The sequence below is a fragment of the Scatophagus argus genome, chromosome 10 (assembly GCF_020382885.2).
Source record: "Scatophagus argus isolate fScaArg1 chromosome 10, fScaArg1.pri, whole genome shotgun sequence".
NCBI lineage: Eukaryota > Metazoa > Chordata > Actinopteri > Scatophagidae > Scatophagus > Scatophagus argus.
Window position 1 is genome coordinate 385,316 of NC_058502.1, and position 24,685 is coordinate 410,000.

At 44.3% G+C, this 24,685-nt stretch overlaps 3 protein-coding genes and 1 long non-coding RNA gene across 9 annotated transcripts in view; 1 reads left to right on the plus strand and 3 right to left on the minus strand.

The window, feature by feature from the left end:
• Positions 1–1,239: 1,239 nt before the first annotated feature.
• Positions 1,240–16,604, minus strand: LOC124065570 (acetyl-coenzyme A synthetase 2-like, mitochondrial). Of its 2 annotated transcripts, XM_046401042.1 has the most exons (15): positions 15,155–16,604; positions 14,407–14,869; positions 12,463–12,559; positions 11,966–12,165; positions 10,077–10,252; positions 9,741–9,893; positions 7,970–8,117; positions 6,835–6,972; positions 6,416–6,508; positions 5,154–5,266; positions 3,398–3,524; positions 3,198–3,325; positions 2,907–2,970; positions 2,053–2,174; positions 1,240–1,843 (listed from the first exon to the last, which is right to left on the minus strand). In XM_046401042.1, the coding sequence occupies exons 2-15, from the start codon at positions 14,717–14,719 to the stop codon at positions 1,649–1,651; spliced, it is 2,067 nt and encodes a 688-aa protein (XP_046256998.1). In that variant the 5' UTR covers positions 14,720–14,869; positions 15,155–16,604; the 3' UTR covers positions 1,240–1,648. The 2 variants fall into 2 exon arrangements, with proteins under 2 accessions (XP_046256998.1, XP_046256997.1); XM_046401041.1 differs by lacking the exon at positions 15,155–16,604 and having other exon boundaries at positions 14,407–14,969.
• On the plus strand, positions 1,736–6,730 carry LOC124065575. Of its 3 annotated transcripts, XR_006844447.1 has the most exons (5): positions 1,736–1,889; positions 2,006–2,171; positions 2,736–2,883; positions 3,180–3,296; positions 5,149–6,730. It is a non-coding gene; the product is annotated as an uncharacterized LOC124065575 (long non-coding RNA). The 3 variants fall into 3 exon arrangements; XR_006844448.1 differs by having other exon boundaries at positions 1,736–2,171; positions 2,736–2,888; XR_006844446.1 differs by having other exon boundaries at positions 1,736–2,171.
• A 427-nt stretch (positions 16,605–17,031) lies between the features above and the next one.
• LOC124066341 (zinc finger protein 708-like) lies at positions 17,032–20,765 on the minus strand. Of its 2 annotated transcripts, none has more exons than XM_046402627.1 (5): positions 20,538–20,765; positions 19,404–19,542; positions 18,776–18,831; positions 18,619–18,685; positions 17,032–18,342 (listed from the first exon to the last, which is right to left on the minus strand). In XM_046402627.1, exons 1-5 carry the CDS (start codon positions 20,664–20,666, stop codon positions 17,117–17,119), a joined length of 1,617 nt encoding a protein of 538 aa, XP_046258583.1. In that variant the 5' UTR covers positions 20,667–20,765; the 3' UTR covers positions 17,032–17,116. The 2 variants fall into 2 exon arrangements, with proteins under 2 accessions (XP_046258583.1, XP_046258584.1); XM_046402628.1 differs by lacking the exon at positions 20,538–20,765 and adding an exon at positions 19,962–20,061.
• Positions 20,766–22,071: 1,306 nt separating this feature from the next.
• The window catches only part of vsx1 (visual system homeobox 1 homolog, chx10-like), a 4,290-nt gene continuing 1,676 nt past the window's right edge, over positions 22,072–24,685 (minus strand). Inside the window, exons 3-5 of one of the 2 annotated variants that reach the window (XM_046402857.1) lie at positions 24,264–24,387; positions 23,692–23,872; positions 22,072–23,084 (exon numbers count right to left, since the gene is read on the minus strand). In XM_046402857.1, the coding sequence (XP_046258813.1) occupies positions 22,786–23,084; positions 23,692–23,872; positions 24,264–24,387 (604 nt within the window). In that variant the 3' untranslated portion in view covers positions 22,072–22,785. Of the gene's footprint in view, positions 23,085–23,676; positions 23,873–24,263; positions 24,388–24,685 lie in introns of both variants that reach the window. The other variant, XM_046402856.1, reaches the window with a different exon arrangement.

The window sequence follows — 24,685 nt, forward strand, 5'->3', positions numbered from 1 at the left end:
TATTCAGTTCATGAAAAACTTTAGATTGAATTTCATTAAATTTTACTGAATGCAAAACATAAAATTAAACATAAATAAAATATGATATAAAATTTTACTGCTATTAAATGTCAGTTTTTATTATTTAAATATTATTTTCCATGTGCTAAATGAAAAACAGACAAACAACAGAATTTGTTTATTAGTCTAAATTTATTTCTGACTGTTGACGATACAGTCTGATCAAATGAACTGTCAGTATATTTCAGTCGTACAAATCTATAAAACATGCTAACAAAATATTCATCTCTTTGATTAAAATGATTCAATGTTTAGATTTTTTCCAAATTGCATGTCAAAATTCAGATTTTCATTGAGAAAACAGATCAAAATCAGATCAAAAACAAAGTTTAATCTTAAAACCCTCTAATCTTTAAGCATTGATTTTCTTTCAGGATGCGCTGCTGCTTTTTGTAGCTGTCCTTGTAAAAAGTTCAAACATCACTTGAGATTAATGTAATTTTTTAAAAAACTTGTGGCTTGGGGTATTTAAGGCTGAAGAGATGCATATGCACTGATGTATTTATCACACTGCAAGAAGCGTTAAACGTTAAAGCAGAACTCCTCCACTTTCACCTGCTCACAATCCTAACAGTAAAAGAACAATAATTAAAATATAAAGGAGCTGCAGCCGTTTCTGAGGTTGGCTCAGATCCAAAGTGACAGCAGTACAGACACAGACTCATGGCCAAAGAAACTCTAATATAGGAAGAAGTCCCACTACACGTCCAGCTCTGTAGGGGGCGCTCACGAGATGGCCCAGAATGAATGGGGGCTTATGAAGCTGAAGCCCCAAAATGTAACCTTTATGGTGCAAAAGATTTGTTTCCTGCTAATTTTCTTTCTGTTTCTGGTGAGCGGCAGAGACAAAAGATGAAGTTCTGTGAGATTAAAACTCGGTGGTTTGTTTGTGATGAAATATCTTTCTGTTGTCTGTTTCTATTATTTAAGTATTTCCAGCATACGCAGCAGTTTACTGCATTCACCATCTTGGTTTGTGTTTTGTTTGAACCAGACTGCTAGCGTCTGCTGTAGCTCTCGTTGGGAAAACACACGAGGACTATAATACACAAAACTAAAAGCGTATTGTTGTGGTCATGTTCACGTAATGATAGCTGAAGTTAGCCTACTGTAACGTAACGCCGCCAGTCTTAAATCTTTAACCGACCAATCAGCATTCATTAGCAGAATGCTAACTGCTAAATTCTGATATGTAAGCGCTGCTTTATTAGCAAAAACTAAAATAAAAGTTGCATGTTTTTGTGTAGAAGTGGCTGTGAATAATTATTTTAGCCACTTGGCTCCATTCACTCTGGTTCACTGAGGACGACCTCGTGAGCGCCCTCTAGGTGAACTGCAGCCGACATTCAGTATAGTGGGATTAATAAGGAGTGGACAGGCTGTCCACAGAAGGACTGTGCTCATGGCCTTGCAGTGGGACACACATGAGCAGGGGACTGTGGGTGACCACAGACGTTGGAGGCTGCTGGTTCAAATCACCAAACTGTCTGAAAACTTCTCAGCATCCTTACAGTTTCAGATCTACCTGTGGACTGATGATGTCATCTGTACCTGAGGACCTACTTGGCCACACCTACCCTCCCCTGTTTTAAAACAACTTCTTCTTCTCGTCCTCTACCTGCTGCTTCCTGTACTGCTTGTGGGCTTCGATGATCTCCTTGACTACAGACGGGTCGTCCAGAGTTGACACATCACCAAGGTCAGCCGTCATATTCAAGGCAACATTCCTGAGGATCCGCCTCATGATCTTCCCGGAGCGAGTCTTCGGCAGCCGCCTCACCGCCTGAGAGACAAACAACAGCGAATACGGACTCCTGTGTGACTGACAGGTGAGAGAAGAACACCTGGATACAATGTGAGCCTGAAACCGCGCTGCAGTGATGTCACAGTGTACACCAGGCTTTGTCAGTACACAATGACATCACTGCTGCTAACTATTGGTAAGCTAGGTGACTGTGCTGCCATGGAAACCAAAGTGGGATGGGGCCTCACCAAGAAGTGCTCTGGGACGGCGTATTTGGCGATCTTAGTGGCAACAAGTTCTCTGAGCTGCTGAAGAACGGCTGGGGCATCCTCCCCGAAATCCTCCTTCAAAACCACGAAGGCGAACGGTACTGAGAACACACACACACACACACGCTGAACACGGATGTTGTAATGCCCCTCCCACCGTCTTACAGGCTGAGCTTTTCCCTGCCTACAACACACCTCACTGCCCATCAGTGTAAACTTGAGTTTAAATTGTATTTATTGTCACTGTATTTGTATATTGACAATAAAGACTTCTACTTCTGCTGCTTCTAATTAAATAATTAGTTCTTTTTTTCAGTGACTCTCTTGCTAACAGACCAGCAGGGGGCAGCAAATGATCAGCGATCAAACTCACGTCTTCCTGTTGGGCAATTTTAATTACAGTTCATCTAAATGTGACTGCACAATAAACAACATGACTGCACTACTGTCAAACATCATGTCAATGGTGACAAATAAAAGTAATAAATAAATCCTGAATAATAACGATAAATAACAAAACAATAAAGCATTCTGAATGTTTCTGTTGGTCTATGCATACATTAATTTATTTATTTTAAATATTTAATGGCTAAACTGTGAAAGTATGTGATAACTGAATCTAACTGAATTCTTTTTCTTCTTTTTCTTTGTCTTTTCTTTAGCAAAAGTTATTTTACGTATTCAGCTGCTTCTGCGCCATCAAGGGAGCTTTATTTTGAAGGTGCACACAGAAGGAGGTGAAGATGAAGATTCACCATGTTTCCATATAAACAACACTGAGGGCAGCAGCAGAGGATGCTGGGAGTTCAGGTTAGGTGTGTTTTAGCTCTCACCTTCTCCTTTGATATCATGAGGGATTCCAATCACAGCAGTTTCTGGAACAGCTGGATGTTCATCCTGCAAAAAACAAAACACGACGAGAGTCAACGTTCAGCTTTCATCGGAAAACACAAAGAAAACAAATGTTCTCAATTAAAGCTGAGGAGACGTTGAGGACCTACTGAGGACTTTTGTTCATACTGTGTCTGCAGTTCTTACTGACAATATGATAACATGATCGATGACCAAGTGATACTCAATATTTCCAGTGTATGTTTCTGTCTAAGGCGTATGTGGCGTCTCACCAGAGCGTCCTCTATCTCCGCCGTACCGAGGCGATGGCCGCTGACGTTGATGACATCATCCATCCGGCCGGTTATCTGGTAGTAGCCGTCCTCTGAGCGGTAAGCTCCATCACCAGTGAAGTAGCAACCTGACAAGCAGACATGAGCTCACAGACTGGATCATAAGCTGAATAAGTGTAGCATGTTGTATCTTCACTGACCAGGATACGGTTTGAAATACGCGTCAACAAATCTCTGGTGGTCTCCATAGATGTCCCGGGCCATCCCAGGCCACGGCTGGCTGATGCACAGAGCTCCACTGACAGAGTTACCAGACAGAGGTTCACCCTGCGTCACACAGCAGGACACACAACACACAGGACAGCTGCTATGTAACAGGACGGTACAGAAAATAGACACAAAACCAGAGGCTGAGTACTGAAGTCTAGCTAACTAGCTCAAGTGTTACCGCCCAAAAGTTAGCATATCAATCGCTGATTCCATCAGTCTGTTGGCCTGTTATGTCATGACCCGCTACCTGTTAGCTTTAACTCTGTCTGTTAGCGTGACCCGCTACCTGTTAGCTTTAACTCTGTCTGTTAGCGTGACCCGCTACCTGTTAGCTTTAACTCTGTCTGTTAGCGTGACCCGCTACCTGTTAGCTTTAGCTTGGTCTGTTATCATGATATCTGGTACCTGTTAGCTTTAGCCTGTTAGCTGCATATTTAATACTTTTTATTCTGACTACTTTGGATCAAGGACTGTGGACTGTGGTGCTTTTATATGTTCTTTATAGATTGTTGCATTAGTTTCTTCCTGTAGTGAAGGATCTGAATACTACTTTCTTCACTTGCACAAAACACTGAAAGTCATAATACAAGATAGCACAGGTCCTGTCGAGTCGGTTTTATTGATACAGGACACAAGAGAACTGTCTAATGTGTGTTATTGACTTTCCTCAGGAACAAACTCAGTGCTGTTGTGTAAGTACTGTTGTGTTCCTCACTGAGAATGAGGCCAGTGTGAAATGGTACAAATTAAATCCTGCACAAACTCTCTATTAAACACACGAGGACTGTCTTCATCAGGGGTTACAGTCTGGTTTGTGTTAACTCTGAGAGGATTGAAAGTGAAGTGACCCTGACCTCCTCTGAGGATGAAATGTGAAACTGAAGGAAGCCTAATCTAATCTAATCTACACTCAGTAACCAGCGATGATGAAAAACCCTCGAACGCCTACAGATTACAGTTCTTTAACAGAGGGAGGCAAATGGGGAAACTAGCGGATAATTAATTTGGGGGAGCAGCGGCTGAAAGTCTGTTAATCAAAGCAAACAGATGCTGCCGGTCGTGTTTTAATTGAGAGATTAAATGGGGAGTGGTGTTGTTCGAAGGCTTGTTTGACCTCTTACATCTCAAGGTCAAGTGGGGTTAACAAACACAGAGATTGATGAGAGTCTGAAGCTCACTGGAGCAGAGCCGGCTAGAATCCACCTTCACATCACGGAAAATAAAACATGATGAAGTGCAGGCAGTGAGCCAGTGTGGAGGGAAACGTGATGCAGGGAGACGTGGGCTTGAGGGCTGGACTAAACGCTTCAGCAGTTTCTTCTGTGTTAGACTTTAAGTCTGAGTCATATAAAAGGCCACAGCCTTGGTTTAACGTGATCATTGTGCTGCTCTGACCTGTGGAGTTCCTCAAGGCTTGATCCTCGGACTTTATTGGGGGTTGTGTCACAACCAGGACCGGTCTTGAGAACGGTACAAAAAATTTTCTGTGCCAGCAAACATGGGGACAGACTGGGACCAGGATCAAATGGTAGCATAATGAACTGACTGTAAATGTAATTCATTAACTCAAAAAAGTGAGTTTGCTGTGAAGATGCGGTTGAAATCTTGTATTTGCTCCCAGTCAAAAACCTGCCACAGAGTATTCTCAATATTGTGTTGTGGCTGTGCGGTTCATTTTCAGGTCACCTTCTCTCCCATGAGAACCGGCTGGATGCCGAAGAACGGCCTCATGGCCATTGCCGGGATGATCGGAGCTCCTTCCTCTGCAGGACGGGGGGCAATGCAGACTCCGCCGGTCTCTACAAACAGGACAACAGCTCTGGTTTCATATTGCACAATACACAACACACAGGCAGGGTTTTACTCAATGGTGATTATGTTCAAGTGCAGCTGAGTTTGTTCAGTAAATATTAGATGATAAATATTTGGAAAGACGTTCTCGTGAGTTAATGTAATGTGTCGTGTCAATGTGTCAGTTCATCATTCTGCGGGCCTGCTGGTGCCTTCTAGAGAAAACCACCGTGTCAGAGTGTCTATTTTAATGTCTGTCCATGATGCTGTGATGACGTGTGGCTCTTAAGAGCTTTAAATTATATTTTCTTGTACATGTGACGGGTGGGTACGGGCTCTCCACACTTGCCTGAAGTAACCAATCAGAAGCTGGGAGGACTCAGGTAAACGTGACTCAGCAGGTTATCGGAATTGTTGCTGATGAAAGTATTTAAACATGTAAATCATTAACTGAGTAAACACTGAAAACATTTTTAGTAAACATAAAAACTAAACCGACAGTTTAAATCACAGTTACCTCTGGCTGCCTCTAGAGGGCCTCAGAGGCCGCTCCCAGCTTTAATTTCCTTTAATTTCTTAATTTATTGGGGATTTTTCTCCTTTTAAGAGAGAGAAGCAGCTGGCAGAGAGTTTAAAGTCTGATTTAAAAACGACACAACACACACTCAGAGATTGTCGAAGAATTAGGTCACACACACACACACACACGTGGCGGTCAGTGATCCTCGACGGTCTCGTTGTGGGGGGTTATGAGGGGCTGCTGTTGGGGTGTGACTGTGTTGAGGATTTGATCTTAATTCATTTTCTGCACAGCTGCAGATGTTCTGCTGCTAATCACTGAAATTAGGGTTAAAGCTTGAGAGAGGAGAGATTGAGACGGACTTACAGGGACTCAGGGCTCTCAAAGCACAAGAAACTGCTTTATATCCTGCCAGGCTTTTATGACTCATCCAGGAGGAAGAGATCACGACAGTAACCTGACAATGTGACACCTGCCTGCAGGTCGGCCACAGGTTTGATTTATCAGCTATAGGACATCGACAGGACTGGGGAGACTGAGTGAAGCGCGTCCACTCATCGTCTCCTCGTGCTGTATGCAAATGAGCTGAAAAGAGAGAGGACACAGGAGACAAAGGATGGGATTGTGTGTGTCTCACCTGTCTGCCACCAGGTGTCCACTAAAGGACACCGTCCATCTCCAACCACACTGTGGAACCAATGCCAGGCCTCGTGGTTAATTGGCTCTCCCACTGCTCACACACACACACACACACACACAATATACATTTATATTTAAACATCATGTTTGTGAAGAGCATCAGCTTTTGCTTTTTATATTTTATTTTGCTGATAGCACTTGTGCACTTTTACTTCATTAATGCAGTATTTTTACTCTGTGGTACGTGCTTGTCTTCTCGGTTAGAGAGGACACCGAAGTCTGACTGCTTCTACTGTGGGTTATCTGCACACGCTGATTGATCTGATATTAGACGTCAGGCTGAAGTCCAGTTTGTGTCTGCTAACTGAGGTGCTGGAGATGAGGATGAGGACGTGAAGATGCGACCGTGTGTGTGACCTGATCCGAGCGTCCGCAGAGACGAGCGGTCGTACTTCTTCACCCAGCTCTCGTCATACTTCAGCAGGAGACGCAGAGCCGTCGGAGCTCCGTAAAACTGAGTGATCCTGAGCCGCTGAACCGTCTCCCAGTACCTGCCTGAGGGACGACACACAGCGGGACAGCATTCAGAGACAACATGGTGCCAGCTGAAACACATCGGCGCTTCGAGCCAAATGTTGACAATCAGCAGGTTTGTTTCGCGACTCGATTTAAGGTGGCAGCCAACAACAAACAGAACAACGGTCAAGTCAAGGCCACATGTCAGTGACAAAAGGTCACCGCCATGAGGAGACTTCCTGCTCTATCCGAGCAGCAGAGCTGAGATAAAGCAGCTCCACTGCAGGTAATAAACCGACGTTAACAGAGTTAATGAGTAACCAAACGTTCATGTGTTCAGGTGTTCACGCTGACATTTAGACTGGAACCACCCACAGCGTGATTTCATGAGACCGAGGACGCAATCAGGGTTCCTTCAGTTTTGTTGGGACATTATATAAAGTTTTTAGTGGGCCTGTCGAGCCATTAAAAAATCCATTTTGCAAGGGAGTGACTTAGTCTGTAGACTTGCTCAGTCTGCGTCTGAACGCCTGGTCGAGCGTGGCTCGTGGAGACTGGCTGCTAGCGCCAGCATCAGGGCTGTGCGCCCACTTGGCTGTGAAATGCTTTGTGTTGAGATGATATTTCAGGCTTGAAGTAAAAATTCCTAATTCTGCAGAGAACGATGCTCCTGTCAACAGTCCCGTCTGTGTGCTTTTTAAATGTAAATGTTCCATCATGGGACCAAGCAGCATGTTCTCGTCTGCCTTCATCATGTTACAAAGCTGTGGAGTGAGTCAAAGGCAACACGAACGCGATCAATCAGCGTTTATTATTTTGACACATTAGTGTTTTTCTGTGATTAATCAGTTAAAATGAACGTTAAATTGACAGCCCTACTTTTTAGACAGAAGTTAAGCATTCATAGTTTCAGTATGTGGTGAATTCCTCATCTGCACGTGGAACTCTGTGATTGGATGACACTGAGGGCTGTGGTTGACAGAAGTCAACCACGAGCATCACAAACTGTCCAAACTGAGCACGCTCAGGATCTTACCTGGGTCTGGGTAAACAGGTGTGCTCTCAAACAGGACGGTGGTGGCGCCATTGCACAGCGGGCCATACACCACGTAGCTGTGTCCCGTTATCCAGCCGACATCCGCCACGCAGCCGAAGACGTCGCCGTCCCGGTAGTCAAAGACATACTGAAGAAACCAGAACAACATGAGGGTCAGTGATGAGGAGCCATTTTCAGATTAAGATTTTCCTTTCACTTTATGTGTCTCTGACCCACTGGACCAGGTGGACCTGCTGGTGGACCTAAATACATTGCCAAAAGTATTCACTCACCCATCCAAATAATTGAATTCAGGTATTACGATCACTTCCATGGCCACAGGTGTATAAAATCAAGCACCTTGGCATGCAGACCGCTTCTACAAACATTTGTGAAAGAATGGGCCGCATTCAGGAGCTCACTGAATTCCACCGTGGTGCTGTGATAGGACGCCACCTGTGCAACAAAGTCTGGTCATGAAAATTCCTCACGACTAAATATTCCACAGTCAACCATCAGTGGTTTTATAACAACAACTCAGCCACGAAGTGGTAGGTCATGTAAACTGACAGAGTGGGGTCAGTGGATGCTGAGGCGCACAGTGCGCAGAGGTCACCAACTTTCTGCAGAGTCAATCGCTACAGACCTCCAAACTTCATGTGTCCTTCAGATTAGCTCAACAGCAGTGCGCACAGAGCTTCATGGAATGGGTTTCCATGGCTGAGCAGCTGCATCCAAGCTAAACATCACCAAGTGCAATGCAAAGCGTCTGATGCAGTGGACTCTGGAGCAGTGGAGTGACAAATCACGCTTCTCCATCTGACAATCTGATGGACGAGTCTGGATTTGGTGGTCGCCAGGAGAACGGTACTCGTCTGACTGCGTTGTGCCAAGTGTGAAGTTTGGTGGAGGGGGGATTAGGGTGTGGAGTTGTTTTTCAGGAGCTGGGCTTGGCCCCTTAGTTCCAGTGAGAGAAACTCTGAATGCTTCAGCCCACCTTTGGGATGAATTAGAGCGAAGACTGCGAATCAGGCCTTCTTGTCCAACATCAGTGTCCCTCAGTGTCCCTGTGCGTCCCTCAGTGTCCCTGTGTGTTCCTCAGTGTCCCTGTGTGTCCCTCAGTGTCCCTGTGTGTTCCTCAGTGTCCCTGTGTGTCCCTCAGTGTCTCTGTGTGTTCCTCAGTGTCTCTGTGTGTCCCTCAGCGTCTTTGTGTGTCCCTCGGTGTCTCTGGCCCTGGCAGGCACCCAGCTCTCCTCGTCTTTTTCACATAAAGCAGCTTTTGTTCTGTTGCTTCATCCAAACAACCAGTGAGCCAAACCCCCCAAACCCTGAGTGTTAAGCCGCTTTAGAAATTAGCACTGATAAATATTTGGCAGAGTGTGTGTGTGTGTGTGTGTGTGTGCGCATTATTATGGTTTACTCAATTATCGTCATAAACATCCAGTCAATCCGGGTGCGAACACGCACATGTGCAGAAAGCAGATGTTTCAGCTTGTCAATCAGAAAAAAAGCTAATTTAAGGCGTTGGGAGGCGGATTTGGCCTCAGGGCTGCGTCCCCGTCCCCGTCCTCGTTCTGAGGACAAACAGCAGCGTTTTTGTTTGGCTTGTTGTGCAACTGCTCTCCTTTGTCTTTGCTTCCTCATTAAAACACGAGCTGAATTACAAACAAACAGCTCATGTGGAACACCCAAAACTGGACACTGCCGTCCCGTCCCGTTGATCTGAGGGACACCTGACAGCTCAGTTCAGACAGAAAACCAGTCAGCGTACCTGGTGTGTCAGTGACGCGTACAGCAGGTATCCAGCCTGAGTGTGGACGATGCCTTTCGGTTTCCCCGTACTTCCTGATGTGTAGAGAAGGAACAGAAGATCTTCACTGTCCAGAGGCTCTGCGGGACAGACCGGAGACTGAGACGACATCACCTGCAAATACAACACGTAACTGTACTACTACTGATACTACAACTGACAATGTCACAGATACTATCATTGATGCTACGACCGGTAACGAAGAAGAGCAACACAATTGTGATTTCTTGCAGTGTTTTGTACTTTTCATCTCATGCAGCACCTTCCTCAGTCAGGTGAGGGGCTCTGGTGTCTCACCTCCTCCAGGGGGACATCCAGGTGTCGCATCACAGCAGGGTTTTCTGTCCTCTGAGAGACGAACACGTGTTGGACAGTCGGGCAGCTCTTCACTGCCGTGTCCACTGTGGACTTCAGGGGGACAAGGCGGCCGCCCCTCACACCTTCATTACAGGTGACCACGGCTTTACACTGCGCTGTGGACACAACACACAGCTGTTTCAGTTAAGTCGCTGTGACCTCCGCAGCTTGGATCAGATGGACGGCTGCCGGACGTCTGTAGTCACACTGAAGAGCTGAGCTGGGAGTTAAAATGACTCGTGTTGTAAATGTGTTTAAAGTGCAAATATGAAACTTTCTCTAACCAGACGGGTTCACACTGACATATTCTTGTATCTGGTATACCGTCTGTTTGACGCTGTTCCACCTGACAGAAAGTTGGACTATTTCCCCTCCTTAATTTTAAGGTGATGAACGAACCTTTGAACTCTTTAAACCTGCTGTAAAACTTTAAAATATGTCCAGAGTTTGGTGATAAAATGTCTTCATTGCTAAATAAAAAGAAGACGTTTGTCCCTTCGAGACTTTAGATGAACTCACATGTGATCACAGGTTAGTTATCTAAAACTTCGCATTGTAAGTTCAAACTTGAGCTTCTTCAAGTTTCACTCATCAGCAGCAAATTCCTGCGAAGGCTGTGAAATGCTGCAAGTTGAACACCAAATGAATATATGCAGTATTTTGGTGAAATATATATACACACACACACACACACACACACACACACACACACACACACACACACACACAGTTTCACTGTCGTCACAATTTAAACTGATTAAAGTGATTTTAAACAAAGTGTTCTGTTGAATGTGGAACACTGTTTTTATTTGTTTAAATCTTTCACTTGGAGCAAACTGAGGAGCTGAAACAACTTGATCCACAGGAGGAAGTTTAAAATTAGTTTAATGATAAAAACATTTGCTGTTTACATTCATGGTCCCCTGAAGATGAGTGCAAGTTATTTTAAAGACCTTTCCACTGGCGCCCCCTTCAGGACAGACTATATAGGTTTAGTTTGCTCCTGGTGTAGACCGAAAAACCATCAGAATTTGGTCAGATTGTGGCTGTGATAAAAACTGCAGCTTATTGCAACACTTAACACAGTCTGATGTCCAACTGTCTCTTTCCTCAGCTACAGTCCCATCATGCTCTGCTTATCCTGCTGCTCAGCCAGCCGTGGAAATACAGTGTTTGGGAATGAGGGCACAGACTGTTTCCAAAACACAGAAGTCCTTGAGCAGCGAGTCTGACCTCCATAGAACAGCTCAGATTCTACCTGAGGTGGCTTCAAGGTGCTTGATCTGACAGTTAAAGGTCCAACTCCAGGTTCCTGCAGGGTCGACCCTTATGCTGCTGCACAACTAAAAAAACCATAAAAACTTCTGACCTTCAACATATTTTTTTTTCAACAGACTCCTGCCCTCGTTGAAATGCTGGGATAGAGTACCCAACCACACTAATCCTAAGAAATGTTTGCATTAATCTACAAGTCAACAGCTACAATAAGTTTGTGATGGTCTGAATTCATTTCCAAGGCCTGCAGCCCACAACCTGCATTCACTAAGTTTTTGCCTGCTTTGAGGCGACATCTGTTATACTATCATTTTTTAAGCCACTGTGTTTGACATGTGATCAACCACCTGCCAGGAGTTGTATTTGAATTGCCTGATGAATCCCAGCCCAGTATTCTCTCTCTTTTAGCTTAGTTTTTGGTCTCCTCCACCTCCTGAGGGAGTAGCTGACTGTTGAGCTGGTGTTCGCCAGGCAGCAGATCCAATGATGTCTCTGAAAACTCTGACTGTGTTTGAAGTAAATGTGAGAAGCTCACTATGTGGAGTTACACTCACCATCCTGGATCCTCCCTGCCAGAGCCTCTGAGCTGAAACCAGCAAACACGACAGTGTGCACAGCACCAATACGGGCACACGCCAACATGGCCGCCACCGCCAGAGGTGATACTGGCATGTAAATGGCCACCCTGTCCCCCTTTTGGATCCCATGGCTCTTGAGGGTGTTGGCAAGGCGGGATGTTGTCTCCAGCAGCTCTCTGTTGGACAGAAGACGGCATGATGATTGTGTCCTCATTGCAGTACTTACACATAGATGATTTCATCTTGATGCAACTTGTAGTTTTTCATTACCCAATATGTGACTCTTAAACTTTATCAGATGAAAATTTGCCTATTTTCATATAATAGAATGCATTCCCTGAGCTTTATGGTCGTGCAATGGCAGCGTTTGACTGAGATAACCTCAGAACAACACACCACGATGATAAAATAAAGACCAGCATCATCTGCATAGAGGGAGGACACAAACAACATGTCACTGCAGGTGTTCGTACCTGTAGGTGACCTTCACCTCAGTGCCAGGTTCATCTCGCTCCCAGATCAGAGCCACTCGGTCCGGATGTTTCTCAACATGGACGTCTAGGCAGTTCACTGACGGACAGACAGACAGACAGACAGACAGACAGAGCAGCGTGAACACAAAACCCTCAGACAAAAAGTCAGTCAACATTGTTCACAGTATAATATCATTATATTGTTACAGATATAAAACCCAGAAAATGTCTCTCAACCTGTAAATTAAGTAAAAACAACAGAGTGTGTGTTGGCTTGTGGTTTGTGGCATCTCAATCAGGCAGGTCCAGAAGTAAAACTACCTCATACCACTCAGTGAAATTATAAAACTACTGCTGTATAAACCTAAAACTATGAACCATTAAGTCAATCAAAAGGAAAATAATCAGAGAAACAGATGGTCATTCTCACCATTTAATAGCCCAAACAGTTATTTGACTGATCAGGAAAGCAGTTGTCAGCTGAACTGAAGATAATCTTTAGCTGCAGATCTGCTGCCCTGTTCGAGATGGTTTTCAGGTGTGCAGAAATGATCTGGTGCTCCCCACAAAATCATGTTTGCTTATGTCCCCTTTGTGACTCCATGGACAACAAGCAGAGGTCAGACAATAATCTTTCTTTCTTCACTATGAAAAGATCAGATAAAAAGCATGTACATGCTCTCCCCTGCGTTGTGCAGTGATTATCCACAGTACCCCGTGATTATTAAAACAGTTTTATCATTTTGAAAAGGACCAACGTGCCTTCATCTCAGTTTGATGCAAACTGTCTTCATTTATCCTGTGACTGGAAATTAATCCTAAAATGGATTTACGATCCTGTTTGTGCCTCACGCAGCAGATTTACAAAATAATTTATGTAACAAGAGAAAAAAATCCTGCTGCATCAGATCTGATACAACTCATCCAGCTGTCGTTATTGGAACATTATTGGATTATTATCAGACAGAAAAACAACAGAGGACAAAGACACAAAACAGCAGTGGACAAACACTCTCCATCTTCTGACTGTCTCTTTACACTTGATATTATTCTGAGATTATTTTGAAGCTTGTGGTCTCAGAGTGGTTAACTGACTTCAGGCAACATCAGCTTTGACTCTCAGCCTCAGGTTTTTGTCAATGAACGTCTGTCCGTTCATCTCCCGTCAGCCCTGAAGTCCGTCTCCTCCAGGCGAAAGTCTCTGCATGTCTCACTTCACCGGAGTTTTTAAACCTGTGGTGACTTCCTGCGACCTGACGGGGAGGCAAATGTGGACACGAAACCAACGGTGCCAGAAACACGACCACAGTGTTGGTGTAATAACTCTCACTGCCTGAGGGGGGAGACAAAAGCTCCACACTTTAGATAAATTTCCTAGTCATTTTGCTTTTATTTGTTCCTGTTTAATATGATGGGTGTGAGTTCATTCACACAGATGCTCATTACTGCACTTTGATTGATAGTAACCAAATAAAGTTGCTTCAAACTTTCAGTGTCAGTAACTTTAAGCTCTGATTTCACTGCTCAGCACTTTGCATCTCCTGTTCCTCAGTGTTACACATTCATCCATGTCATGTATCCCGTATAGAATATTATTATTATTGTATGTGGAGCAGATGACTACATTTACATTTAAGTGTTGTACTTCACTTCCCGTTAACTCGTACTGTATACTTGTACTTCTCCACATTTAAGTCATTTTTCAGATTAGACTTTTATATGAGATCATGTCATCAGTTTATAAGAACTAGTGAGATAAACTGAGGCCACCATAAAGGAAGTGAAGTGTGAACAAATGACAAAAACACTTTGTGACGTCTTACACACACATTAAAGGACTGTTACAAGAATATTGTATAGAAATTATCGATACGCGACATCAACCTTGATCCAAACAGATTCTTCAGCAGCTGATTGATTACTGGACACTCTGTGATGTCTCACCGGACACGTTGATCCTCCCTCCCAGGAACCAGTTGATCTTTCCGCTGCTGAGCTCGCAGTCCCGAACCCGGTCGAACGGTTTCACCCAGCGAAGTCTGTCAGCGGCGGCGGATCCCCAGAACTGATCTGGATCCGTGATCGAGAGTCGGTGCAGATCCCGATGGGACAGCCGGGACAGCTCGGCGCTCCAGGTGCCCGCCGCTGGTGGCAGGGAGGACAAACAGCGGTGTTGTCCCGGTCCCGGGGTCCTGCAGCGGCTCAGGAAGGTCCTGAAGAGTCCGATCCCGGTTCTGCTGCTGTGAGCTGCAGCCATGTTGGTTCTCAGCAGCCAGAAGTGCGACTGACACACCTGAACAGACCCGCGGCGTCTCTCAGGTGTTCTCAGGTGTCTTCGTGTATGGAGGAACTTTAGCGCCAAAATCTCGTGACTTCTTGTTCAGACGCACTCGGGGTTTCCTGTTTTCTGCCGTCAGAAGTGACAGAACAAAAGTCACGTTTGTTTTACACTTCTGAAGTTGGAAAAAATTCGTGTTTAGATCATTTTATTGTCTTTAAAGCTCACGAAATGTTTTGGTCTAAACAATTAAAAAAAAAAAAAGATTTAAAAAATTAGTTTTTAATTTTTATCCATTATCCATCTGTGGTTTCATCTCATTTCAGTTTAAAAATTCATTTGGTTTATTACACTTCATCAAAATGTTCATTTAATTTTCTTAACTATACAGTGTATTTTCTTTTTCACACTTACCTTTAATTATCATTGTCATTGATTTTACTTATTTCGGTTCTGGTCCGTTTGCTGGTTACAGCTTTAATAAGAGCAGAGGACGTCGCACTCAAAGTCCTCTCAGGTAAACCGAGTTGTGATTCTGACGTGACTTCACCCAGACATTTTCTTTCTCTGTTGACTTCCTGTCACCCGTGAATTCAGCTGGAAGTTTGGGTTTGGGTTTGAGTTTAGTTACTGGACGTTTGGGCCGAAAATCAATGAGCCCTGACCACACAACATACACACTGTACATAATGTATGTACTGTTACTAAACCTCCTGAGGGGTCACCTGCTGCTTCTGCAGACGTTTCTTTCTGATCACATCTGAAGTTTTATGTCCAAAAACCAAAGCAAGCTAATCAGATAAAAGTCAGTGATAAATACGACCCTGCAGAAATAGACAGCAACAGTTTCAGTGTTTTACACTTAAATACGAATAACAAATCTGACAGCAGGAACACAAACAGGAACAGAAACTTCAGACTGAGGCTGAATTGTTCATAAAGTTCAGATGTCAAACAGTTCAGGTTCATCAGAATCCTGAGAGGTTAATTAGCAGCTTGGCGTCCTGCTGCCCCCTGGAGGCCAACTCGTCAGCTGCACACTTAAGATCAAATCTGGATGTTAATTTGATCAGGTTTGTATTCATGTTGAAGCTGAAATGAAAAAAATTAATAACTGAAAAAGGACTGATAAATAAGAAAAAGCCAAACAAGTTAAGGAGAAATGTTTTGTCATCTGTTACTGAGGTCAAAGCATTCAAATTATCTTCACACATTCGTAATGTGTGTTGGAAGACACACAATATAATCACAAAACAATGAAAGGACAGAAACACAAACATTTAAAATTATAGATGAACACGCAGATGATGCAAACAGTGAATGTGTGGATTTTATTTTCGTATTTGTGTTTTCTTCAAGCCGTTTGTTTTCCGATTGAAGCCTTTAAGCAGATTAATTTAGTGCTGGTTGAACCTGCTGTCAGATTAGTTTGTTGTTTGTTTGTCATTAACGATGACGTTAAACCTGCACGTCGAACAGCAGCTGGAAGCAGCAGCAGGCTCACTGTGCTCCTCTTGTGATGGAGTACTTCTACAGTGGTATTAGTACTTGACTTCTTCCTCTGCTGTTTTGAGCGCGTTGTTGCTGTCTGCTGACCTCAGATCTGCTGCCTCCTCAGATTCACACGGACAGCCGAGTGCCCACATTTTAATCTGTTGGAGCAACAGCCTGATCGTGATGCCGTCTTTAAGCTCTCACTGTGTTTTTCTACAGACCTGAGGTCAGATTAAAGGATGTCGGCTCACAGCTGACCCTTCTCACCCTGGACACGGACTCTTTGAGAAACTCCCTTCAGGCAGGAGGTTACGGTCCATTCGGACCAAAACCTCACGCCACAACAACAGCTTCTTCCCCTGTGCTGTTGGACTGTTGAACACCAACTGACTAACATGCTGCCCTGCACTTTAGTAACTGATTTTTGCTCATGTCATGATCCACCTGCTGTTCATTTGCACTGTTTTTCACCCACTTGCACTATACTCCACCCACTACCTCACTTCTAGACTACCTCCAGAAACATATTTATTTTACTTATCTTATTTTATTTTGTGTTACCTTATTTTATTTTATTCTTCTATTATATGTTACTTGTTACGTTCTATGTATGCACCAATCATCAAGACAAATTCCTAGTAATTTGAAACCTCTTCACTTACAATGGCAATAAAGTCTTTCTGATTTCTGATTTCTGGTATACAACAATTAATCCCACCTTTGTGTTTCTACAATAGATTTAATCACCTTTATGACTTTTATCGATCCTCAGTTAATCTGATGACAGAAGTGGATCCTTTTCTCTGCTTTATTTCTCTACTGGAGGGACACTACACAACATTTGCTTTCTGTGTGCAGGTGTATGGCATATGGATGCCATGTTCAGCTGTCCACATACTTTTGGCCACTAGAAGAGTCTGACGTGAGATCAGAGGCGATCGTCTGCGTCTGCTGCGTCTGCTTCAGGTGAGCTTTGGTCTGCAGGTGAGCCTTCAGGAAGGTGAGCAGGCGGAAGTGCTTCCCGCAGTCGAGGCAGCTGTACGGCGTCTCTCCGGTGTGGATGCTGCGGTGCCTCATGAAGCTGGTGGCCAGGTTAAAGGTTTTGGGGCAGAGGCTACACCTGTATGGTTTCTCCCCACTGTGAGTGTACCTGTGGTCTCTCAGCAGCTCTTTCAGGCGGTAGCTCTTTCCGCAGATGTCGCAGTGGAACGGTTTCTCCCCCGTGTGGCTCCTCTGGTGAACTCTGAATTGCGACGGGTTGGGGAACTTCTTGCCGCACACCTCGCAGGTGATGATGGAGTCCCTGGTCGGCAGCTCGTTGGCCGGCAGCTCGTGCGAGTGTTTGCTGATGACGTGGTTCTTCAGGCAGCGGTAGCTCTTGCCGCAGATGGAGCAGAGCTGCCGTTCTCCGGTGTGAATCACCTGGTGGCTGCGCAGGTTGGCGGCCTGGGTGAAGCCCTTTCCGCAGGTGGAGCACTGGTAGGGCCGGACTTCCTGGTGCACCAGTTTGTGGCGCGTCAGGTGGCAGGCGTGGTAGAAGCTTTTCCCACAGACATCGCAGATGAAGGTCTTGTCGAAGTGGGTCATCCTGTGTGTCTTCAGCACGCTGATGCAGGAGTAGCCCTTCCCGCAGATGTCGCAGTGGCAGGTTTTCTCCCCGGTGTGCCGGGCCTTCACGTGCAGGTTGCGGTGAGCTTTGTGGTTAAATCTCTTGGGGCAGTAGTCGCAGGTGTACGGCAGCAGGCCGTGCTCTTTGATCTCGTGCTCGCGGAGTTTGAGGATGCCGCCGAAGAGCGTCCCACACACCGAGCACACCGGGTGAGACTTCTTCTCGTGGTCGGAGAGCCGCTCTGTGTTGGGAAACAGCATCCCGCAGTGCAAACACTGGTGGTGAGTTTCTGTTGTGTCTGCAGTTTCAGGTGTGTTGGTGTCTTTTTTGCGGCGGCTGTGGCGCCGTTTCGTGCTGCGTGCTGCGGAGACTTTGCCCTCCGCCGCTGAGGCAGCGACGGGCGGCGGCAAAGACAGTCGAGCGTACTCGTGGTCAGGGAACTCAGGCTGCGGGGGAACGGAGGTCCTGGTTTCACCTGTCGCACGAGTTTCATTTTCACCTGGACAAAAGCACACGGAGGTCAAACTTCATGTGAACTACAGTTATAACAAAGGAGAGGTTACAACTCGCGCAGTCGCGTTTGTGTCATCTGTCGACTCTCCGTGTCTTTCAGCTCTGTTTTTGATCTCAGCCCCCTCCTGAGGGAAACAGCTGCTGTGTTACTTTACGATCTAACTGAACTGGGTAAACTGGGAGTGAGCCGTCAGTCACATCACCTTTAGGACTGGTTACTGGGTCAATGACTGCGCCTGATTCCTCAGCCAGACAAACTCACCGTTAGTGGTAGCTTTAGCATCGCTGTGCAGCGACACCATCAGACACTTGGAGTCGACAGCAGCGCTCTAAAAGACAGGAGACAGCGTGTCAGCATTCACTTTGTTCAGAGCTCAGAGGATCTTCATCCTGCTGCTCTGACTGACTGACTCACTGACCCCGTAAACCAGGATGTAGGTCTGATCTGTGGGGGGGCACTCAGGACCAGCTTCACCTGAAACACACAGAACACACTGAACAAACAGTCTCATCAGCTGCTTTAAACCACACAGAGCTCAGCGACACACATCACTCACACTGAGAACAAGCGCACACGCCAACCCTGCAGCTCTTCACATTTTAAAGAAAGACAGAAACGACAGGACTGCAGCTGATGATTCTTTGCTGCTTGTTTTCTCCATGAAACTCATATAATAACTTATATTAACAGTGAGACATGTGGTCCCAAAGTGACTCCTTCAGGGTTCGTTCAGTCCAACCAACAGTCCAAAGCTCAACATGATCACAAACACATTCAGAGGATTCAGATCATCCAGCACACGTCTTTACAGGACAAAACACTGAACACATCATCAATACCGCTGATCAGGTATTGATTGATGGACTGATGGTTCAGCTCTGCTGTGTGAACTGCTGGGGAGTTTAAATTATAAACTTTTCATGAGCTTGTGTGTAGAAATCTTCATTTGTGAAGTAACTGAAGCTGCCAGAGAAACGTAGTGAAGTAAAAGTACAACATGAACCTCTGAGGTGCAGTGCAGGAGAAGTTCAGGGTCCTCAGCTCACCTTCTGCTGGCTTCATTAAACCCTCGCTGCTCTCATCAGATTCGAGTGGAGTCTCCTTCGCAGCAGCCACCTCAACCATCCGCAGGATTTTATCCACAGCTTCAGCACACAGACTGTCCATCAGAGCGCTGAGTTTTTTCTGACAGAAAGACCAAAATCACTGAAACTTTACCCACAGAAAAGCTGACATTGCAACATTTAAACCCATTTAACCCACAGAGCACAAGACTTTCTGTTGTGCAGATGACTACAGTAAGAACAGATTCATTCTTAAAGGTTATTTAGCATGGCATGCAATATGACAGAAATCTAATTTAATTATAGATCAGATTATTCATTTCATATATAAAATTCCATCACAATTTCCACTAAGACGTTTTGAAGACAGTCTAAAACTAATGTAGCGTTAAGAAGTGTTGGCGCTTCTGAAGTCACACTTTTACTGCTGACATAAAGTCCAGAACGCAAACTCTTTGGAGCTGACATGCGCACTCCGTTTATTGACGAGCCCCGTGTATTTTATTTTCTTGTATATCGTGAAATGAGGACATTTCTTACTGTGAGGGGGGACGCGTGCAGGAGTGGGGCGCGAGTGTGACGTTTTCAAGAGGCGACGTTATCGTTATGGTTGCAGAGCTGGTGATAAAAAAGAAGTCAATACACGGAGTGCGCATGTCAGCTCCAAAGAGTTTGCGTTCTGGACTTTTTGTCATCAGGAAAAGTGTGACTTCAGAAGCGCCTACACTAATGTTGACTGTGATAGAAAACTGATAAAATCGGACAACGGAAAGACTGCAAAAAGAAAAAAAAACCGATTGTTTACGTCGATAGAGCAACTTTATTAAAAACAGGTAAACGTAAGACTTTTGACTAATCAACAGGTGGAAACGACATCCAGCTGAAAGATCTCTTCCTCCGATCCGCTGCTTGTTCTCACTGACAGAACCAGTAGTGAGGGAAACCTCTGAATGAACACTGTTTGTTTGTTGTAATGTTGTATTATCTTTAGACGTGTACATAAGTTAGCTACCAACCTGAAAACGCTTGAATTAAAATATCACCAAGTCCCCCCTGGTGAACCCGAAGAGTTAAAGTGGTGTTAGCCGTTAGCAACAGTTAGCCACGGTAGCTTACCTCGGTTTGGGGATGTTTCGTAGACAAAAAGACATTCTCCGCCGCGGTAAAGATCTCCGTCACTACCGCCTTGGCCAGGTTATTTACAATCACCATCACTTCATTTTTTAAAGCAATTAAATCGACCATATTTAAGAATTCGCGCACGTAGACGTCGGCTAACTTAGTAAAAACACGGCTATGGCTATAGGGACTAGTGCGGATAAAGGAAGTGACGTAGTTGTCTGATCCAAGTTCCTGCTGCTCTACTGAAGCCAACCAGTGCACTTATGTTGTGAAAAACAACAAAAGCAACACAAACGCATATATAATATCACATTTTTATGTATTATGTATAACATTATCTGCTATAGTTCTGATGCGACAACAAAGAAATGTCCAATTTGTGTGCACATGATGTATGATAAAAATAAAATGTTGTCAATTTGCATAGGTGTCTCAGTTTCTCTGATCACAGTCAGAATCAGAATTCCTTTATTTGTCCCTGAAGGGAAATTCTTGTTCTTGTGTCTCTTATGAAATCTGTCAGTTAAAGGTACAACCAAACAGGAGGCAGCGAACCACTAGTTACTATTTAGAACCTGTTTCTTCACATGAACAGTTTTAATCACAGTAAAAACAACCAGGAACAGGCCAAATTAAATCCTAGAAATATTTAGGTCAGACAGTCCAATTTGCAAATTCAAGTGTAGGTTGCACATATTTTGACATTCACCAAATTAAAATTCATTTCACACTTTGGGGACATGGAGCTGTAACATGTACAATGAAGTTTAATTATTGTAACTCATTCAATCTCACGAATCATATTTTTATTAAATGAAAATATCTGCTCGTGTTGAATCATCAAAACAAAAGTTCCACTGATTTCAAAAATACTTTGCATTTTATTCACCAATCTGTAGATACATAAGATAATAATAATAATAATAATAATAATAAACCAAGCTTTTAAAATATATTTAAATTACATTCATTCACAGAGCTTCAGTCACTGATCAGTGCTTGACGGACACACAAAAACCAACAGGAATAAAACATTAAAGAGTCTCTTATTTTCCAAAAAACAAGGATATCAAATGTAGTCTCAGTACAATACGATAATAAACACACAGAGACATCATCATTTACACCATCCTGACAAAGTTCACGGACTCTCAGTCCGATTCCTCGGGGTCCACGTGGCGGCGGCGTGTTAGCACATTTCCATCATGGGAGCACAGACGATTTGGTATCAGAAGTGGAGGTGTTTGAGATGACATTAAAAACTAAAAACAGTTTTTGCTTCAATGCTTAACTCTCTGAATAAGTGACTCAGAAAGTCTTAGCACGAGCCCCCAACATCCTAATGGCTGTCAGCTTGTAATATTTTTAATAACACTTGTTAGCATACCACCCAGCAATACACCAGCACTATAATATTAAACATATTACATCACACTGCAAGTCTAATCATACCCGTAAATGTTTGTTACCGTTGTAAAATACTAACCGTACGCTAGTGTTTTAGCATACTGACATTTATTAGCATGCTAACGTACCAGTGGTCTGTTGTTAGGCTACATCTTATAAATAAACAGTAAATGTTGCCATGGTAAAATAGTAACCATAGGCTATTTAGCATAGAGCATATTAGCACAGACATTGCAAATAAAATTTAAAACTGAGGCCATGATTCTTTTGTGTTTTTCACAGTGCTGCTACCACATGCTAAAAAACAAACACTCAAATACTTAGCAATTTCATTAATATTAAAGTTTTGTTAGCATGATAGCATATTGTTATAAGTGATTCAAAATGTTTAGTAGCCTTGCTTGCTAAAAGCACTGTTGGTAATGATTTATTCATTATTAGTTTATATTTATAAGCATATTTGTTAATGATGATCTTGTGAACATAAATATTGTCAGATGGATTATATTATAGCATACTGCTGAATGCTAGCGTGGTGCAAATGTTAAAATAGTATTGCCTTAATGTTAGCTTTGTTATCATAAGAAAACAGCATGCAGAGGCTAAATATTTTAGCGCACTAACACACAGTAGCATTTAGCTGTTTCCCCTGAAGCTTTATGGGGTAATTTGCACAGTAACAAATGATGTGGGCCTAAGGGCTGTTCACTCATTGGCTGTTCACTTGTTGGTGATCCCTGAAAGAAGAGCCAATCAAATTCCTGTACTTCCATTGCCATTGTCACACAGCCGCCGTCATCGTCAGTCAGACAACGTCTGACCTGTCCTCCAGCCTTCAGCTGTGTTCGTCCGACTCCCCGCCGCTCTGCTGCCGTGGCGAGGAGGCAGACTTCGCTGAACCTCCAGGTTCTTGCTGCTGCTGTTTGGAGGAGCTGGACAGGTCGATGGCCACCTCCTCCTCCTCCATCTCCAGCAGCTCCTCCTCCTCCTCGCGAACCATCTCACGCGCCTCCTCCCGAGCCTCGCCGCCACCCCGTCGCTCCGAGGAGTCGCAGAACGAGTCACAGTGCGTCGAGTCCGACTCTGCAGGGCTGGTACACTTTTTTGACATTTCCAAAGACTTTTTGTGCATCCCTGTGAGGACAGAGACAGAGACAAATATTCAGTTCAGTCTTCAGGGCTCAGTCAGATTATTTTATGAGTTAAAATAATATAAAATATTTGAACTGAGTCTGAACATAAAGTCCTTCTTCAGATCTCAGTAACTACTAACTGGTTTCAAACTAGTGATTTCCTAAATCAGGTTCAACCATCACAAACCAGACCCTTTGGTAATCTGTCGCTAGGAAACATATTTAGTGCTGTCCAATCAAGACAAATCAGCTCTGTAAACAGGAAGTCACTGCAGCATCACAAGCCAGTCCAAAGTCCAAAGCAGAGCTCAAACTGCCACCAAGCCCCACCGAACCCACAATACGCTGCTGTGGGAACATCCCACCGGCTGGTATGTTGTAAATAATCTGACACGCACACATTAAAAGTTCGAGTTAAATATATGTTTTAAGTCAGAACGTCCTTCTTAATACACCAATCAGCTGTTTCACACTGATGTCTGACAAGCAGTGAAATAACACTGTGAAGGTCGGTCAGTGCGTGTTCAGTGTGTGTTTGGGGTGTATAATGCTGTGTGTGGATGCGTGGTGTGGTGCGTGTGTGTGGCACTGACGTGCATGCGGCTCACCGAGCAGCCAGGGGGCGCAGGATCCCATCATGCCGTTCTTGGCGGAGTTGAGGATGGACTCTGGCAGCGGGATGGAGTGTCGCACCATGGCACCGTACAGACCATACTCCGCCATGACGCTGCTGCGACCCCAGCACTTCTCACGCTTCCGCCACTTTGCCCGCCGGTTTTGAAACCACACCTGGACACACACACAAAAACAGGACAAAGTCAGAAAATATGAATAAAACACAATTACAAACTTTGACAGGAAGGACTTTTTGGGAGTTTTAACAAGCTCCATCTGCTGGTGAACGCTGGGAGATGTGGGTGAAAGCTGAGTTAAGATGTTTTTCTGTCTGACCCTTCAAATTTCTCTTGTGACCCACTGGATGGTCATCGAGCCCCATGTTGGGAACCACGCAGCAAAAATGGAGTGAAACTGAAGTTCCAAGAGACAAACGGATCTCCATAAATCTGACTGAGAAGCTAAACTTGTGTTAAACCTTTCAGCTGCTGTGAAGCTGCAGCAGATGTGTGGCCTGCCAGCTGATTATCAGTGATCGATCGGCTGCGTATTGACTTTGTCCCACCTGGATTCTGTCCTCGGGCAGCTCCGTCTTCATGGCGAGCATCTCTCGGGCGTAGACGTCGGGGTAATGAGCTTCGTGGAAAGCTTTCTCCAGCTCCTCCAGCTGGTGGGACGTGAACACCGTCCTGCAGCAGAAAACATCAGCTGAGAGTTCAAAGCGATCGGTTTGTGAGCTCTGACAGCTTTTGCCTCCTCACATATCAAAAGTGGCTGCAGACTGTCAGTGCGCTGGTTTAAAACTGTCTTATTAATTTAGATGTCCAGATTTAAATAAATGATATATACAGTTTACTTTACAAAAATTATATTTTCTTAAAAATATTTCTTCTTTTCTTCCCTTCTCAGTCCTCCTTCTGTGTTTCTTGTCTTTTAATCCAGAATGAAGATAAATCACTTCTGATGTATTTGATATATCAGACGTCT